Source organism: Poecilia formosa, unplaced genomic scaffold, assembly GCF_000485575.1.
Source record: "Poecilia formosa unplaced genomic scaffold, Poecilia_formosa-5.1.2 Scaffold175, whole genome shotgun sequence".
Classification (NCBI taxonomy): domain Eukaryota; kingdom Metazoa; phylum Chordata; class Actinopteri; order Cyprinodontiformes; family Poeciliidae; genus Poecilia; species Poecilia formosa.
Genome location: NW_006800114.1, coordinates 210030 through 228883, shown reverse-complemented (window position 1 = coordinate 228883; position 18854 = coordinate 210030). Strand labels below are relative to the sequence as shown.

Sequence of the window (18854 nt, the reverse complement as noted above, 5' to 3'; positions counted from 1 at the left end):
TTTTTAAATTAGTTTCTCACCCTTAATTTGCATACACATGGAATTCCAGAAAATAGAATATATATAAAGCACATGGAAATATTATTGGAAGAGTACTAATATGTTTACTAAAGCCAACTGATCAGTTTGATTGGTGCGCTTTATATGATGTCATCGCAAAGCAGAATTAGAAATTTACCCAGTGCTTTTTTTTTTTAAACCATCTTTTTATTATTATTATTCACATGTAAAATTATCCTGAAGAAACTCATACTTCATCACAAAACTGCAGCACTGCACTCAGAAGGTGCCGTGCATGTCTTCAGCTCCTAGGTGTACATCTGGTTGTCTCTTTAGGACCCGGTTGCACCTGCGGGTTTTTGTGAAGCCGCTGACGTCAGCTGGAAACCGCACAGGTCTCCGCCGCGCGGCGGCAGCGGCGCCCCAACAGGCGCAGCGTCCGTCCAGCGCGCATCGCAGGCGGCTGCCGCACTCCGCCACGTTCCCGCGACGCGCCTCGACACCTTCTCTCTCCATTCCCACGCATGCACCCTCCGCTTCTGCCGTGAGCCCTCCGCGCCTCTCCGACCCCGCCATGTCCTCGGCCGTCACGGAGACGGAGGAGTCGGCGCACAGCTCCCCGCTGACCCCGCTGAAGCTGGTCGGGCTCGTGTGCGTGTTCTTGGCGCTCTGTTTGGACGTGGGAGCCGTGATGAGTCCGGCGTGGGTGACCGCCGACGACCAGTACTACCTGTCTCTGTGGGAGTCCTGCTGGAAGCCGGGGAGCTTTGAGAAGTGGGAGTGCAACAGCACGCTGGACAAAGGTACACCAGGCGGACGCAGTCACAATGTTTGGCTCTACTTCTGTTATTAGGATCACAATAAGTCACCTCTAATACAGACAGATAGAATGTTACTGAAACACAGTAATTATTGTGGATTTGAAATGAGAAGCTTTTATCAGGACAGAGCTCCTCTGATAGAGTATGCTTGATCTCTTTTTCTTTGTAAAAATTAATCAGAATTTTTCAAAGTTGGTTTTTTTTTTGTCTCCATCACAGGTTTCTTTCAAACCTCACACCTTTCATGTTAGTGACAATTAACACAGTGAAGGTTAACTGTATGGAATGAAAACATGGCAAAAGTAACAAATTTTTTCCACAAAGTGTATTCCCTGTGGATGTTATTTTCAGAAGCCAACACATTGTGATGCTTTCAAGTATTTATCTATAAATCTGAAAAGTGTGACATGCTTTTTGATTCAACCCTCTATGAGTTTCTTGAACAACCTCTGACAAGACATTTTTGGGTATACCTTGGCACACTTGGCACATCACTGACATCTAAATTAATTTTCTATATAATGGACAAAAAAAAACAACATAAAATTGCTGTGCTATAGGATTTGTTTTATTTTCTAAGTTTTACTTTAGAATGCCTTAAAAATTCGCTGCTGCTCAGGCAGAATAACTTTTAGAAAAGTTGGCTGTAATGGGCTAAGAGTTTTGTCACTGTAGTTTCTTTCTTTCTTCCTTTCTTTCTTTGGTTGTAATTTGACAAAATGAAGTAAAAACAATTTCCAGTTGCATTCCATTGTAACCCTGGTTGTCTTCCTTGAAGGTCAGCCTTTGCCGTCTCTCGTCTTCTACAGCCTCCGTTAGGTTTCCTTCTAGGATCGTCCAATATTTCTCTCTTCCTGTACCTGCTAAAGGAAAGTGCCCCCCTCCCACAGCATGACACCGCCACCACCACGTTTCAAAGTCAGGACCCGTGGCAAACCTCCAGCCTGACTCCTCCGTTTTTCCCTTTGCCACTCTTCCGTTCCACAAAGGCCAGATTTGTGGAGTGCCCATCAAGACTAAATTAATTTGCATCAATTTCCTTCAGCCGATTATTTATGTTTCAAACACAACTGAGGAGCGTTGACTCTCTGGGGTGTTGTCACTAACTTGGAGCTAATTAACCCAGGTCCATGACTCCAAACGGAACTGGAGTCCGTTTGGACGGCAGGAAGGTGTGGAGGAGGAAGAAAAATTGCTGTCTCATTCAGAGTTCTGCTTTGCTTTTGTTGTCATATCCAGCCGTATTTTACTAAGTGATAGTGAGGTTGTGTTTAAGCCCCGAATCCCTGGGAAATGACTGATGACTTGTTTGCATACCAGTTTTTTCATGGTACTGGACTGAGCCGGGAGTGTCGGTGTCCGCACGTGTGTAGAGCGTGTGTGTGTGTGTGTGTGTGTGTGTGTGTGTGTGTGCCAGTAAGAGCCTACCATCTTGAGCTGACCTATTTCTGGACATTCTTCTCTGAAGCCCTTGTAAATATTTCATGTCACACTCTGATTTCTCTGTTGTTGCGTCTCCGTTCCCCTCTCTCTCTCTATCTCCCTCACGGATGGCAAACACACACACACACACACACACATTCTTTCTTTGCTTTTCACACATACCTACTCACATCCATACTCCAGACCCAGACTCCCTAATTAGGTGTCTGCACGGTGAGTGTGTAGGTGTCAGCTGGTGTGTGTGTGTGTCTTACCATTGCACCCGCATTGATCTTAAAACTAAGTTCTGTCTTGCTTGTCCCGACTGTCTTGGATTTCTTTAATTGGGTCATTTTTTCATTCACTAATGGTTCTGCTTTTTTTTTTTTGTGATATCAAACTTAGCTGAAAGGTGTAAAACGCTACGTAGGCAAAAACTTTGGAAGACGTATAGCACAATCGCACTTATACTTTGTTAGGCTCACTTTGTATTACATGGTTGGAGCCCATTGACCTCACTTTAATTCTACATTATCTGTACTTAACAAGATATTCTTTTAAGATTTTAGTCCACATTCAAATGCTGTGGCATCTTAAACGATGCTAAGTTAGTACCCAAAAGTTGGACCAACGTGCATCAAGAAAACACCCTTCATGTAATTACACCATGGATTCATGCCTTCCTGATGTTCACATTAAATTCTGACCCCACCATTTGAATGTGGCAGCTCACATCAAGACTCATCAATGTGCTACGAATGCATCATTAGCTGTGTTTACATCAGCAGTTTTTCTTAATGTATTTTGAAGTATCGCAGTAGAAAAAAGATTGGTGGAAACGGCAAAATTCAAAGTAACCTCCTCAATTTCTAAAAATGTTTCTACGCTCACTTGGGTTGTTGTTTTTTTTTTTTGTTTTTTTTTTTGTCTTTTTCCGAAAAAGAAAAGCTCAAAAGGGGAAATGGCAACACATTTGCAGAACTGTGTGTGGTCCGGGCTAGTTTGCTATCTCTATAACTTGTTTATTACAGCCATACGCAGAGTCAACATCTGACGACATTACGTATCTCATAGTCTGCATGATTCACTCCTAAACAATAAATGGACCAACATAATGCTGTCCCTGGGTTAAGTCCATCAAGCTAATTTTTAAATGGATGGCAATAGCTTATTTAAACAGACAGCATTAGCTTATTTAAACTGACAGAGTTAGCTTAGATAAACAGATAACTTTAGCTTACTTAAACAGACAGCATTAGTTTATTTAAACTGACAGTGTTAGCTTAGTTAAACAGATAGCGATAGCTTAATTTTACTGGAAAGATAACTACCTCACAGGTGCTGATACAGAAGGTTTTCTGACCTTTTTAGGTTGCTCATTGTACTAGCTTGTACTAGCTTGCAGCGTTAGCACTGCTGTCAGATGAAGTGCAACAATAAGGGCAAATGTGAAAGTTTATGTAGATTTTGACACTTTGAATCTTTGAATAATTTGGTTTTTTAGTATTTATATCGAGATATGAATTATTTTAACGACCCTGAAACATGAAATAATTAGAGCATTTCTCACATAGTGTCATTTTTCAACTGTTTAAAAGTAGATGTAAAACATGCTGTAGGCATGTGCTTTGTGCAGAAAATGCATCCAGAACTCAATCAGGTCCTAGCAGAAACTGAGGGTCTGCTGTTTTTTTGAGGGGACCTCAGATGCCAAAACACTTCAGTGGGCTTTTGTCCTTACAGGCAGGTACCAGAAGCTTCTGCCTGTCAGTCACACAGGCACCCTCTGAGATATTTAAGCTCAAAGCGAGGCTTCGTTTTTCTCACTTTTGTCTCCTAAGGCATTGTGAGATCAGTCATCAGTGAAGACAGAACACCCGCCCTCCCTAAATTTGGTCTCCCCATCCTCCCATTCTGTCATCTTTCTCTTTCACTTTTATTGATTCACTCTGGGCTTTTTTTCCACTGGTTTGGTCCGTACAATTGAGCAAGATTTTTTCATTTTTGCTTTGTTTCATACCTCTTCCTGTCTTTCATTGTTTCTTATTCCACCCATTTTTACATTTATTCCCTCTTTGCTCTGCTGTCCTTAATGACTCCTTTGTTTATGCATTAATTATTTTTCTCATTGTTATTTAGCCACTCTCCTCCTCACCGTCTCCCTTTGCTACTTCTCCACGGTCACGTTTCATCCCTCTCTTTTTTTGTTTTCTTCCTCCCTTCCCGACTGCGACTCCCCTCTCAGAGCTCCCTCCAGAGACATTCGTTCTATTTGTAGCAGCTGAAGAAAGAATCAGAAGTCATGTAGTACCCGGCTTTATGGCAGATAGGTGCACAATAATCACCAACGTTCTTATGTGCTAGCATGCTTATTTTATAGTAAACGGTTGCTTTATCTGCTGATTCTGTGTTTGATTAACTTAAAGTCTTTAAACATTCATTTCTAAGTATAAAGAAAAATAATTGTGTCATATGCAAAGCCATCTGAAAAAATTCAGAAAATGTGTGTCATGTTCCAGAGGGTGTAAAACTAACAGCACTTAAGAAAAAGAATATCCATAAGCTTATTCATGTTGAGGAAACTTGATTTTACAACTAAAGCTTTTTTTTTTAAATCTGAGTTACTGTAAATATATATTTTTTTGAAAAGTTCTAATAAGAAAAGTCCAATCTAGTTATAATAACTCAGTTTTTGTTGACTGTGTTTTGTTTTTGTTCATTTTTTGCTCCAACAATTTGGTTTAATTCAGAATAAATACATAAAATTTCAGTTTTAATCACGATGTATCGCCATATAAGTGTTTTTCACTTGAAAGAAACTGTATGGCTTAGTAACAAAGAATTTTAAATATATTATAAAGCTAAAACATGGCTCTTGTTTCTGTGTTCAAACAAAAATAAAACCTCCTTCTCCTTTTCCGAAACCCTTTTGCAACACATTTACAGCGTCAGACTTGTAATATCAGGTCTTCAAGGTAATCGGATTGGTAAGAAATTATGAATTCATAAAAATTAAAAAGAAAATGGTCTCTTCCAGCTTTAAATGACTGTCAAGTTTCTAGATCTGGTGTCTGGATGAAAAGTGGGACTGTGCCTGTAACGACTGAATGTGTGTTTGATAGAACAGAAAATGGTGTAGGTAATCGATAAGCAGTGGGTGATTGTGACTCGTATTGTAACGTTCTTCGAGGTGGTCGATACGACTTGAGGAGTGTTATATAAACGCAATCCATTAGGCGTTTATCTTATTTATTTATTTTCTCTGGCCGTCGTCGACTATTGCATCAGAGGGCCAGGATGCAGCTTAGCGCCAAAGTATTTACTCCACTTTAAGAAACTGAACTGAGGATTTTCACCTGAACTCGGAGGAGGATTCCACATTTCAACCTTCTTTGCAAATACAGATCTGTAAAGTATGGAGCACATGCGGGTCAATATTTTTTATTAAACCATCTTTCACATGAATTTGAAGTTGCAAGTCATTTGGGACATGACTCTGGTGTATACATTTGCTTCACAATGGCATTTAATTGAATGCCATTATGGATCAACAATACACCCTCCAAATAATCTCTAATTTGGCTTTAATTCTTGAATGTGATGGTGGGGAAAGTAGATCAGGTTGAGATGTGGCTAACGCTAAAAGATTGAGCTAACTTCTTAGCTCAAGAAGTTAGCTATGTACACTGAGACATGTGTCTCAGTGTACATTTGTTTCCATGGCGACGCTCTGTTTTAAACGCGGGGCATAAAAGCGGCTGACCTCCACGACAGCTTGGCCTATCTCTACAGGATAAGGAAAGAAATGTGACAGCGTGCCATGCTAATCCCGTCACATGGCAACAAGTCACATTACAGCAAAAGGTATTTTGCGGTAAGCAGAAGCTCAGAACAGCATGAGGCCTGTGTGTTTGAAATCTGCACATTTGCCCGGCTCCAATTTAAATGTTCTGCTCCAAACCCGCGTGTTTGTGTGCAGCTAGAAGAAAACGTCTGGCTAACAGAACCACCATGGCAGGCTTATTTTACAGCAGGGGGTTCTGGTTTAAGTAAAAGGAAAAACACGTTGTATTAATGAGCAAGTCCACTTTCACACCAATGGAAACTCGGGGGGTGAATTAAAAGCATGCGCTTTGAGTTTAAAGGCAGGATTTCTTATTTTAACTCTTTCATGCTCTGAATCCTCAGCATCTTCCTTCAGCTAGCAACATGCTAGTGCGCTTGTAAGTTTATCTGTGTTTGTAGGTTTTCTTTTCTGTGGGAGGAGCAAGATTAAAACACGACCAAAGATATTTACGAGAAAACCTAATTTTGATGACTTTTTGAGAATGAGAGCTGAGTTTTTTGGGGGGGTTTTTAGAGAGAGAGAGAGAGAGAGAGAGAGAGAGAGCGAGCATTGGAACTTATAAGCTCTCAAATGTGTATGCCCTTAGTGTTCTCATATAGTGTGAGAGTTAAAACTACTACAGTCCCTACATTAAGCATGACTTTTTTTTGTTACCCTTTTGTTGATTTTACAAATTAATCATGATCAACAAATTTCTTTTTTATTTTTACATAAACAATAAAAAAACAACTATAATCTGAAAGTAAAAACTGATTTTGACAAACTAATGACCACTAAAAAAAAAAGATTGAGCATAAAATAAGGATCTAAGGTAGGATTTATCACTTAGAAAGGTTGAAACTTTATTGATTGTTACATAACAATCAAACATGCCTAATTCAGTTTTTATCATATTTAAAACACTTCAGTGTTCAGTTTATTGTGAGTTTGGTAGGTTTGTGTGTTCTTGCTTTTCTCACTGCCCTTCAACCTCAAATGCTCCCCATATACAGACTCAGATAAATTTTTTGACAACAAGCCAGTAAAGCTTTTTAGCCAAAGCTTTTTGAAGGCTCAGGTGCTTCTGCTGCTCTCGCTTCTTTACCTTTACTCTCTGTCTCAATGTCCCGAGCCCACCAACCCCTCTCCCCCTTCCTTGTTACCTTGGTTTACTCATCCATTTAGACTTTGTTCAGTTTCTCCTCTCCTGCAACTGGCTGCTTTTCCAAACACTCCTCGCTCTGTCTCGCTTCTCCATTCCACGCCTTGTTTGCTCCCGCGCCGCTTCCCACCGTACGCCCCCCCCACAGATAAATGCATTATACCTGACGCTTGTAAATAATAGAGTAGTGCAAAATGAGAATAATTGTCTTGTTGTTTATGTTCTCCCAAGAGGTGTATTTAAGGCCTTTTATTATTTTTTTTGCATTCATTTGTTTCCCAAAATGCAAAAAATTAAAAGCACAACGCTGCTATTTTAACTCCTTTTTGAAGGACTACAGTTGGTTGTTTTTCTAAAAAGGAAAAATACTAATATAAAACCTAATATTTTTGAGGCAGAGAATAGTACAGTGAGCATAAAGTCTAAATGTTGTTAAAATTCCAGGTTTTTTTAAAACTGAGATGTACTTTTTGATACAGCTACAGCATTTAAACACCTGCTGTCAATTTTTACCAAATTAGCTCATTGTCCAAAGGTATCAGTCAGGAGAAGGGTACAGAAATCCACACCACTATCTGTAAATACTGACCCCGTAATGCCAGTCACTAATTTGCATCAAATATTTTCGTGTCTGTATGTTTATCAAATATTTTACTGTTTATCTCCTTCTTCTCTTTCCCCCATCCTCCCCTTCCAGACTGGCAGGTTGCCACACTGGCCTTGTTGCTAGGGGGCGGAGCCTTGGTGCTGATGTCATTCCTACTCGCTTTGGTTGCCGTGTGCATCGGTACAAGACGGCGGTTCTACGCCCTCGTTGCCTTCATGCTCTTCGCCGCAGGTCAGCGCACACCATAGACCAAACACTGTGGCTTGCAAAAATACCTGGACATTTTTTTTGTTATGTTGTCACATCACAGCCAGAAATTACAGAATATTTTATTAGAATTTCATGCAATAGACGAACACAAAGTAGCGAATAACTCTGGAGTGTTTGTGTTGCCGAAACAAAATCCTTTTCTGACTTAATCTAAGCAAAGTCTGTGATTTTAATGTCAAAGGTCCTGCTTAGGATAGTCACACACTATTTAATTACCTGATTTTCATAAGGTTTTCACATGAAGCTCTCAGGATAATCCTTATTTCCTCATTTAACCCAAGACACACACCTGCAGTCTCACAGTCGCACAGTTTTCCGCTCTCACACTCTTCAGAGGAAATCCTATTTTTATGGTCGACTATGAAACGTGGCGTCACGCCCGTCTCTTTAACTCTCCCATCATCCCCTCACTTCAAGTCCAACAGCAACCCAGCTTCTCACAACGTAGAGTAAGGAGACATTTTTATTTATTTATTTATTTATTTATTTATTTATTTATTTATTTATTTATTTTCTTATATCTGCGATGTGATTTATTTTGAAAAGCAGGATCTGTTTCTTAGCTGTAGCGAACAAACCTTAGCATGACTGCAGGTAAGTGGGAACCGTCCCGACTTTAAAGGATGATGCAAATGTGCTTAAAGCGTGAATTTCTGAGCACTTTGAATCAAACACCTTCATTTTTCCATTTCACCAGTTACTTTGCAGCCTCTGCTGTTGATTTATGCTTCTGTAGAACTTCATTTAGTGCTACTGAAAGCACACCTTGTTACAATAATGGAGCCTCAGCTTGTGTTCCTCTAATAGCTATAATTCTATGATTTCCCTCAGATTGCTTTAAGATTCTCTTTATGTTAAACACGGTGGGATACCTCGTGATAACAGGCCTCGGCCGCCGCTGCGAGACATAATGCTTCAGCAACATAAAGCGGTTCGCTTTTGCAATTTGCGAACAATGTGTTGCCTTAGTTACCAAGATCATACTGAAAGCAAAGTAGAATTGAGGGCTGTTTTAAAGGCCGTCTGGAGTTTAGGGTTAACCAGAGCGCACAGGATCAGCAGCAGTGGAAAAAGAAAATCAGAGTTTTACCGATGCGGCAGCGTGTGACTTTCAGCGTTCCTAAAAGTGTTGACACAACAGCCCTGAGCTTTTAAGTGACGCCTCTAAAGCTCTGCTGTGATATTTCCTAGCAAGCTGTCATTGTCGGATCGTTTCGGTTCTGGACATTAGAAGGTTGACGGGATTTGTTTACAGATCAGGAAGTTTGGAGAATATGGAGGCTTATGTATTTATATAACCTTCCAAAAGAATTTAAAACCCATTGAGCTTTGAACGGTTTGTGACGATAAACCACAAACCTAAATGTATTTTATTGGACTTTTCGGTGGCTTAAGTTATGAGTGCATGTAAAAAGGGACATTATACATTACACATCCTGTGGTGTTACAAAATGTCATTTAAAATCTTTTTCTTTGTCCTTGTGAACACTGCGTCCTCCCATTCAGAATGCAAAAGTAAAAGAGAAAAAAAAATCAACACTCAACATGTACTTCTTTTCCTTTGATCCGAACTAAACAACCTTTTTTACATGACATTTTAAATACTGACCACAAAAACTACATGAACCCTTCATGAATGATTGATTTTTTTATTTTTCACACCAACAACCACTTTGAGATTTGTTTGTAACACCATCTGTGTTATTTACGTAGTAGTACTTGGTGTTGTGCATCCACTTTGTATTATTTTGTATATTCAGAAGAGCAACAGTTTGATGCCAGAGCTTGTTTTCCTCTCTGCTGCCCCAAAAGTGAACTCCAAACTGCTACCTCATTAAAAAAAAAGTAAATTTCATTAAAATGATGAATCCTTCATGTCGAATCAGACAACTTCAGTATGAGTTTGTCTGTCCCATCATATGAGGGGCTGAGAGAGCAAAAACCAAACACAGGGTCAGGCGTACCTTCTGCCTCAGCCTACGGCGATGGTGCCGTATCGGTAGAGATAGAGTTGTGGAGATAGAGTTGCCTACAGATTTCTTCTGTTTTTGCTTTTTTTTTTGTCATTCTTAAATCTTTCGGATTTTAATGTCAGAAAATGATAGCCTGTCTTATGTTTGCCACAAGAAGCAGTTTCCACATATTTACTATTATAAAAGGAATCTACGCCCATTAATTAATTTTGATTAACCACGTTTTGGAGGCTTTGTTTTACTAACCCACAGGTATGATTACTGTCAAGTCAAGAAATTGCTCAGCTAATTCTTTGCTGACAGCATGAGGTCGACTACAAGACCTCAAAGGCGACACATAATCCCCCATTTTAAACAAATTCAAGACCAGATGAGAAACGGCCCACAATATCAGCCAGTATTCATTCCTGTTAGTGGCTCAGAAAAGATTTTGGAGTAGGCTACTCAAAATCTGGGCTCATCTCATTCAGATTCAATTCACAAACTCAAACTTTGGAATTTAGCCAATGTGGTTAGATTGAACAAATTCTGTTTAAAAAAAATTCTCTAAATTGATGTAAAATACTCATTAGATAACCCAAGACCAAGTCTAAGTCCAAGACCAAACCAATGAAAAATCATTTTTAAGGATCACTAAAATGGTTAGCTAACCTCTAATTTCCAGTAACTTCGACGGTCTTCTAGATTTTACAGTAAACTTTGTCAATGATGTATAGTTGGAAAGATTTGGGTATGAGTGCACTCGAAGCAAATTAAGTAAGTTCCGGCAATTGCAAAGATGACTTTAAAGACATAAATCTGGGGGGCATAAGGGACACGGAGAGTAGTTTGTAAATCAACACAGAAGACCTTTGGGAGTGACAAACTAGGACGTATTGAATAAGAGTGGCTCGCTATCTTATTTGTCTTATTTGTCTTGCAAAAAGCTTTAGGAATAATACTTTGCTCCATCTACAAGCAAGTGATGAAAGTTCATTCACTCACTAGACTATTTATGAGATGCATCTATCAAGGTCTTGTTGACTCAAATAACAAATCAGCCGTTCACATGGCAGAAACTCAATACATTTAGGCACCCAGACGTGATGAAGACAAGTTGCTGAAGTTTGAACCGGACATCAGAATGAAGAAGAGGATCTAAGTGACTTTGAATGTGGCATAGCAGCTGGTACCGGACGGGCCGATGTTAGTATTTCAGAAACCACTGAGCTAATAGGATTTGTCACAGCCATACATCTTCTGGGTTTACATAAGATGGTTCTAAAAAGAGAAAATATCCAAAGAGGACAGCAAGCACAAATTCTTTGATGTTAGGGGTCAAATGGGAATAAGGTCGACTTCTTTAATATAATTCACATAGCTACTCTAAGGATAAATACAAAAAAAGTACAGTCAGGATTTGTGGAAGATCCAACTGTAAGGAGATGAGGACCACTTTTGCTTCTGGCAACAAAAAGCAGGAAATGGTTGCAGTTCACACTTCCTCACCAAACTGGAACCGATATAGAGTGGAAAAATGTTGGCTGGTCCAACGGGCCTTGATTTAATCTCCAACATTCAAACTCTAGAATTTAGCGTAAGCATCAAACCCTCAATTCATCCTGATTTGCATCAACAGTTCAGACTGGTGGTGGTGTAATGCTATTGTGGATATTTTCTTAGCAATTTCTTGGATCTTTTGTACCAACTGAGTTGACAATACCCATCTTTTAAGGCAAACAGAGTACCCGTCTTCTAATGGTTACTTCTAGCAAGATGCTTCATTTGAAAAAAATTCAAATGATCTCATTGTCTTTTTGTGAACATGACCTTGAACTCTGCCCTCCATAATCCCCAGATCCCCATTCAGTAGAGCACTTTTGAGATGTAGATGCACATATTGACTGTGAACCTGAGAAATGTAACGTCTATCCCAGGAAGTATAGGCAAAGGTCGTCCAACATAGTATTGTTTTTTTTGCTTACGCCTAAAACTGGGTCATCAAACCCAACCCAATAGGTGCACCTATTTGCTAGGTAGACCTAGCAAATATATTATTAGGTGCACCTACTAATAAAGAGTTTAGTAAGTGGTTATACACAATTTCAGAGGCATAGGTATAAACAAATGTGTATTTTAAGTCTTTAATGTCAAAACTGAGTTGACGATGAAAAGCCACACTTTGATCCAGATAACATAGTGTGGTCTGAGCTTGGCAGTACGCATGCATTTGTTGGTGCACTGTTATTGAAGTGGTGTACTTTCACTAAACTAAGCTGTTTTCTAATTGTGGACATATTTAAGTAATGCTGTTTACACTTCCTTAACAACATTCCTGATTGTTCTGCTTATTCTCTGCCAATGCTGAGCACAGAATAACATTATGATTGTACTTTGAAAGTAACATCTTGTATTTAATCATGCCTTATCTTCTCCAGTTGTCCTCCAGGCCTGCAGCTTGGTCCTCTTCCCCATCAAGTTCATCGAGAGTATCAACTTGAGGATCTATCATGAATTCAACTGGGGCTACGGGCTGGCTTGGGGAGGGACCATCTTTTCCTTTGGTGGGGGAGTCCTCTACTGCCTCAACCCAAAGAGCTATGAGGATTACTACTAACTCCAATAACAGCTGGGAACTTCACAGCTACATTTTGGCAAAGAAGTAAAGATGGGGATGGGGGGGTTATGTTTTTTTAACACCTGATTTCCCAGGATGTGCTGGAAGTAATGAACATCAGATTTGAGCGACTCAAGCTTTGACCGTTGGAATTAAAGCGGATATTCAAGATATTACCTTTTTTTTGCCTCTGTCAAAAGAATTTTTGATGCGGACTCACCATCTTGGCAGCGATTGCTAAGACTTGTGTAACACCCTTCAAAAAACCTGTCGACCGTAGACTCAACAACTCTCCCTCTGTTCTTGGCTCCACAAACCCAAGTTTTTGACTCTGTTAATTAGAAAATTGTTGCATGTTCTTTGGCTGGATCCCTTCAAATTTCTTCATCTCGGTTTCCTGCTCCATTGTCAAAACCTACGGCTTGGTTAGACGTAAAAGCCGTTTTGTTTTTCAGAGCCCTTTGGAGTCCCTGAGGTTCCGCAAGGGTGTGGAAGCAGATCACATCCTCATAACTTTTCAACAGACAGACTCTTCCTGGAGGAAGGTGAGGGCAGGAATAAAAAAAAAACGTAAGACACCCACTCAATATTCCGTTATCGACCCACTTGTCTGTTACCACGGCAACCCACGGGGAGTGCACATGCAGCTGTCATGATTGATTACCCACGGTCGGGGGTTGTAAGACAGTACGGCCCTCCGAGGCCTCCAAGCGTCTTCGATTGCCAATTGAACGGAGTTTCTCCAGCCACCTGTCATTTGGTGTTCGGTTTCGCCCTCCGGTAATTCTCTCTGTGAAAAAGGAGTGTTGTCAGCCCGTCAGTAGTCAGGTTTACATGCACAACGGCCGTGAGATAAAGGGGGATTGTTCTGAATGGAATCTTGTAATTATGCACTCATCTGATTGAGATTCCTCGGGGCTTTCATGCCTTGTCTCATTTCCTGGCTGCATTCGGTGAAATTGCTCGGCCAAGTTGGGGGTGGAAAGGATGGTTTGGCTCAGTCTGACATAAAAACAATATCTCACACAAAAATCACATACATACCTTTAAATGAATTCAAACAGGTGCAGATAAAGGGTGAATGTTCAATCTTTACTCTTTAGAGAAGGCAGTTAATCGGAGCTCATTCAACTTTTCTTGTACTAAGTGATAGTTTTATCATGGTTCCACATAGTATTCCATAATTTACTCAACAGTTCTCCATTTGTGCCTTTCTCCAAGTCATCAACACATTAGGCTGTATTCAGTATTTGTGAACAGGAAAAGCAGGAGTGGCAAGACCTACACTTGTACATTTTGCTATAATCCATTTGAGCTTGTAAGTTGGGTGTTCTGTGTCCCCAGAAGAAAAAAATCTATATGCTTAGCTCTGTAGCCACGCTACAGGTAGAAGATATTGGCTTTAATAGAAAACTTAATCTTTGTCAGTAACCTGTGCCTTGCAAAAAGCATTCTTTCCCCTTCTGGTTGTTCACATTTCCTCATGTAACAACCTCAGAGTTTGATGCATTTTATTGGGACTGCAGCTCCAACATAAAGCCCAATCAAATACATTGGAGCTTGTGGTTGCAATGTGGTGTAATGTGGAAATGTTTAGAGCTATTTTGCAAAACAAGTAATGAGTAATACCTTGTTTACACATCATGCTGTGTCTTTTACTTGCGACACTATTTACAGATTCCAACGAAGCAATTGCTTTAGATTCACATTTACTCCTACCAGCCAGCATCTGGAGAACACAGAGGGAATTTTTGAATGTGTTCACTGAACTAAACAAATCCCAGCCTGTACAAAAATGTACAAATGATGGGTAACTTAAGAAATTTCAAAGTGGAGTTTTATTTGGATGTTAATTAATGGCCTGTTTGTAGTAGATAATTTTCTTAGTCTTAGCTGTTAGCAACAGCTTTATTTGCCTATCTCTCTGAATAATCATTTCACACATCTCAAACAGTTTAATTTTAGACTGATCAAATGTACTCCAGACTCACTTAAAAAACAACCGCAAAATAGTCACTAGCTTAGCATCAATAGGAAACCCTGAAACAGATGCTAACCTTAGCATCTGCTACAGGTTAGTCAGTCACAGTATTTTCAGAACTCACAAATCGTTCCTATTTTATCTATCACTCTGATTTAAGATTATTCTCAGTCAGTTCGACAAAAAGTTTTTCCCATCTAGCAAGCAAATGTTCAGACGACATTCACTGACGGTAGCGTTATATTTTTTTTTTTACCATTTCTTTTGCCTTGGTAGTCTTTAATCTCATTTTGAATGTTATCTGCAAGCATTTTGTGTACATTTGTAGAAAATGTACAAGAACATCATCAAACGTTGAGTGTTGTTCGTGTACGACCAAACAACGCTCCCAGAAAGCTTTATTGTGTTTTGTGTTGACATTCAGAGAACATTGTCTGCAAATGTTCACTGAAAACTGATGGCGATGGTCAGGGAGCGTTGTCTGGATGTTCGGTGTTAGCTTGGTATTAGACAACTCTGTCAACACAACTGATCAAATAAGGAATGACTTCAACAACCAGAAATAACAAGGAAACAACCAAATCTCACTCTAATGGCTTATATCTATAAGCACTACACCATTTTCTTAAATATACATTTGAGTTTTAACATTGGAGAAAACTACCCAGAGTTAGCTAGCCTCTGTTAAAAACAAAATGCTAACAGAATTTTCCAGATCACCGTATCTAATAACTCCTTATAACCTGGATCTGCAGTTAACACTGTCACATGCTACATGTCAGCTGTGACAATGCACAATGCAAATATGTTGCTATATACAACATATTTGAACAGACAAATGAAAAGGTCTGTTCCTTGGTGTATGTAACCATGGCTACTGAAGTCTCTCTTAGTGATAAATTCAAACTGTTTTCTTGGACCAAACTGTTCTCCTCGTCAACTGTAAATGTCAGGAACTTATGCATCACTCAATATGTAGTTTCTGGTTGAAGACATTCTGTTATGTGCTCAGTTGTACGTAGGAAGAAAATGTCACAATTAATTGATCTAAGAAAGGGTAGGAAAAAAAAGTCTGGTATTTTACTTCAACGCTCTATTGCATTTCAGAAAGAATTAGCTGACAATTCTTTCTGAAATGCAGAAAGAATTGTCTGCATTTATTTCTCTTCTCCCTGCCACATAATCTTGGGCTGACATTTATATCCAGATTGTGTCATATTTTGTCATATATTCCTCTGCAATATTAAAATTTGTTAAATATAAAAGTGTGACAAAAAAGCAAGCTTTAAAGGGGCAGATTTTTTTTTTCCAAGTGTTGCTGTTTAGTTTTTCAGAGGTACCAAGGGTTTCTTCAAAACATCAGTCTATTGAAAAGGTTTTATTTATTTATATTAATTACTTTAATGGCTCCACTATAGTTCCTAATTCAGTATTTTTTAATAACTTATCATCTGCTATTTTCAAAGTGTCTTCTTTTTTACCCTACGTTCTGTTTTGTAGATTACTTTCCTCTTCTTGGGAACTCATTTTTCCGCCCCACACTCCAGGTGTGTAGGGATTTGAATGCAAAGCAGTTCTCCTGTGGATATTTGGAGATTCAAGCAGCGTCTTTCATTCGCTGTCCTTTCATTGTCACATATTTACCGTGGTGCGCAACCATCATCCCAAAAATAGGTTCCAGGCCGACTCCCCAGCCACCAAAAACAAATGAAGGACTTGGATGGTGGCCATGCGCTTCAGGGAAATGACAGACATCTGTTTATTTTACGTCGACAAGTGTAGGGTTAAAGGTTTGTACATTACTCAAAAAAACTTATGTCGTCTTTTTGACACATTAAGCTTCTTAGGTTCCTTTTATTACTGTTCTGTACTTTTCTCCTGTTGTCATTTTGGTACAGCTTAGACCATGTTCACCACATTTTCTAAAACTGAAACTCTTTTCTGTTTTGTCTTAGTGTCCAAAGCAGCAAGTTTTTTATGCCTAAGCAACACCTTTCTGGATTAAATTTTTTGTAAAACAGATTTTTCATCTGGTTTTGCTGGCAGATCCTGAGCATGGCTAAAGCAGTTCCAGGCTAAAGGTTCTTATATCCAATCAGAAAAAAAAAGGTTGTAGATTTTGGTAAAGAAAGCCAGAGTGGTCCTCACTTTGCATATTTTGAACATATTTTTTTAACTCAGGATAATCAGTCCACACATATACATCACACAGATTCTTTTTTTTTAATTCACCTTAAAAGAGCCTTCAATAATTTGTTTATTCAAAATTTGGTTAACCTTGTATTTTGGCTCGTAATTTTTGTTTTAATATCAAAACCTTTTCAAAGGAAACTTCTTTGAAAAATCACATGATTTTATGTTTTGCTCTTTTCTGACCACTTTCTTCAAACGAAAGAAAATGTAGCTACAAGTGATTACATTTCAGTTTATTTGTATCACGACATCTCAAAGCAAAAGTTATGTCAAGGCACTTGAAATGCGTCAAGCTAATTTTCACGTGTACAAAAATACACAATAAACAAATACATTCCTAAACAACTCAGTTTTAACATTTTAAATTGGTTTTGGTGACGTTTTAGCCTGGCGTTGCTTTATTCATCCAGAATTTTATCTAATCTGGACAATTAAGAATAAGAACTGCAGTGACTTTATCTGGACTCTCACATGGTGTTGTTTCAAAAGCAGATTTTGTTTTGGTTATTTTGTACTGCCTTTCTATTCCCGTGTCTTATAAGCAATCGCCTTTTTTTATTCCATGACAATTTTTCTAATTTGTCTCATCTCAGGCGATGTAAGGGGGACACATCTGATGGATTTATTTTTATTACAACTTACGATTGTGCCATTTAAGCTTTATTGGGGCGTTTTGCTGACTACGGATTCTTTGTGAAGCAGCACTTTGGGGGTTAAAATTAACTTATGTGTTTCAATGATGCTTTAGTAAAAGCAAAATGTGAGAGGATACACTGATTCTTAAGACTGACACACACACACACACACACAAAAATACTTTATAAGGGTTTCAATCCCACAACTAAGACTTACTGATTTATTTTCAAGCTCATCTGCTTGTTCAGATTGTTCACCCTGGATTTGAAGCAGATTTCAGTACTTTATTAAAGAAATGCAGAGTTTCTGTAATAAATCAGATCAGACTGGGTCTCTTTGAGTACAATTAATTAATTTTTTTTAAAGAACAGAAACAATATTTACAAGCCCTTTCCTGCACCCATACGATGCTTCATTCGTTTCTCATCGCTTTGTACGTTTTAGCCGAGGTCTGACTTAGCCGTGACTGTTAGCATTTGTTTGCTTAGTAACACACTTAATGAAAAGTAGTGGCTCGTAAACAGAAACAGTTTCCTTTTTTTCATACCTCCTCTCCCAGTAGACTGGGAGGGGGAACACTGTCTAATGATGTGCGTAGGGATTTAGTGTGGATGATTGCAGAAATGTACAAATATGCGTGGCAGACAGAAGAAGAAGGAAAAAAAAGAGTCTTATTTGTGCATGTGTATTGGCATGTTTTAGATGCCGTCGTAGAGATGTCACTAATCAGCATTTATCTCTTTGTACACATTAAAGCACTGAACTGAGAGTCTCTTGTGTCACTTTGTCATATTGTTCTTCCTGCTTTCATCTTATCTTTTTTTTTTCTTTCCCCTCCCCAGTTCTGAAGTCATTGCCGTTGTGCTCGTTTCTCTTTTCAGTTTCTCTCAAATCTATGCAAATCATTTTTATCTAAAATTCATTAAAGCTGCTCCATGTATTCTGTAGAGAACTAATCAGCCTAGATTCTAAGAATGCAGAATTTCTTTCTTTTTTTTCTGGTGTTGTCACAACACTAACTTTTCTAAATCAGTAGTGTTACAGTTTTTCAAGTTTCTTAAAGCACTGACTCCAGCTGCAGTTTATACTATAAACATTAGAGTAAGATTTAATAAAAGAAAAAAAAAGAAAGAAAAAAACAAAAGCGCCTTAATTTGAACAATCTACTGAGAATCTGTTATGGCTTAAATTAAATTTCAAAATCCAAAACATTAGAAAACATACAGTTTTTCCTTCCACTCAACTTTCAGTCGCTAGCGTTGACACTTGTAACATTTTTTTAATTTAACTAACTTGTGCAGTATTTCACTTTTCTGAGAGCCGAGCTTTTCGTCAGCTGAAAACCATCAAGATTTATAGTAAAAAAC

At 38.8% G+C, this 18854-nt stretch overlaps 1 protein-coding gene across 2 annotated transcripts; it reads left to right on the top strand.

The window, feature by feature from the left end:
• The first annotated feature begins 246 nt into the window (after nt 1-246).
• LOC103147160 (transmembrane protein 47-like) lies at nt 247-18256 on the top strand. 2 transcript variants are annotated; one of them, XR_001663835.1, is made up of 4 exons: nt 247-803; nt 7929-8069; nt 12499-13222; nt 16159-18256. XR_001663835.1 is itself a non-coding variant. In XM_007565366.2 (3 exons), exons 1-3 carry the CDS (start codon nt 296-298, stop codon nt 12675-12677), a joined length of 828 nt encoding a protein of 275 aa, XP_007565428.2. In that variant the 5' UTR covers nt 247-295; the 3' UTR covers nt 12678-18256. The 2 variants fall into 2 exon arrangements, 1 of the variants encoding a protein (XP_007565428.2); XM_007565366.2 differs by having other exon boundaries at nt 12499-18256.
• The last annotated feature ends 598 nt before the right edge of the window (nt 18257-18854 follow it).

Coding starts and splice junctions, on each gene's coding strand:
- LOC103147160 (XM_007565366.2), top strand. CDS start 296: ATGTCTTCAGCTCCTAGGTGTACATCTGGTTGTCTCTTTAGGACCCGG. Junction 804..7,928: donor CAACAGCACGCTGGACAAAG/GTACACCAGGCG, acceptor CTCCCCTTCCAG/ACTGGCAGGTTGCCACACTG. Junction 8,070..12,498: donor CTTCATGCTCTTCGCCGCAG/GTCAGCGCACAC, acceptor TATCTTCTCCAG/TTGTCCTCCAGGCCTGCAGC.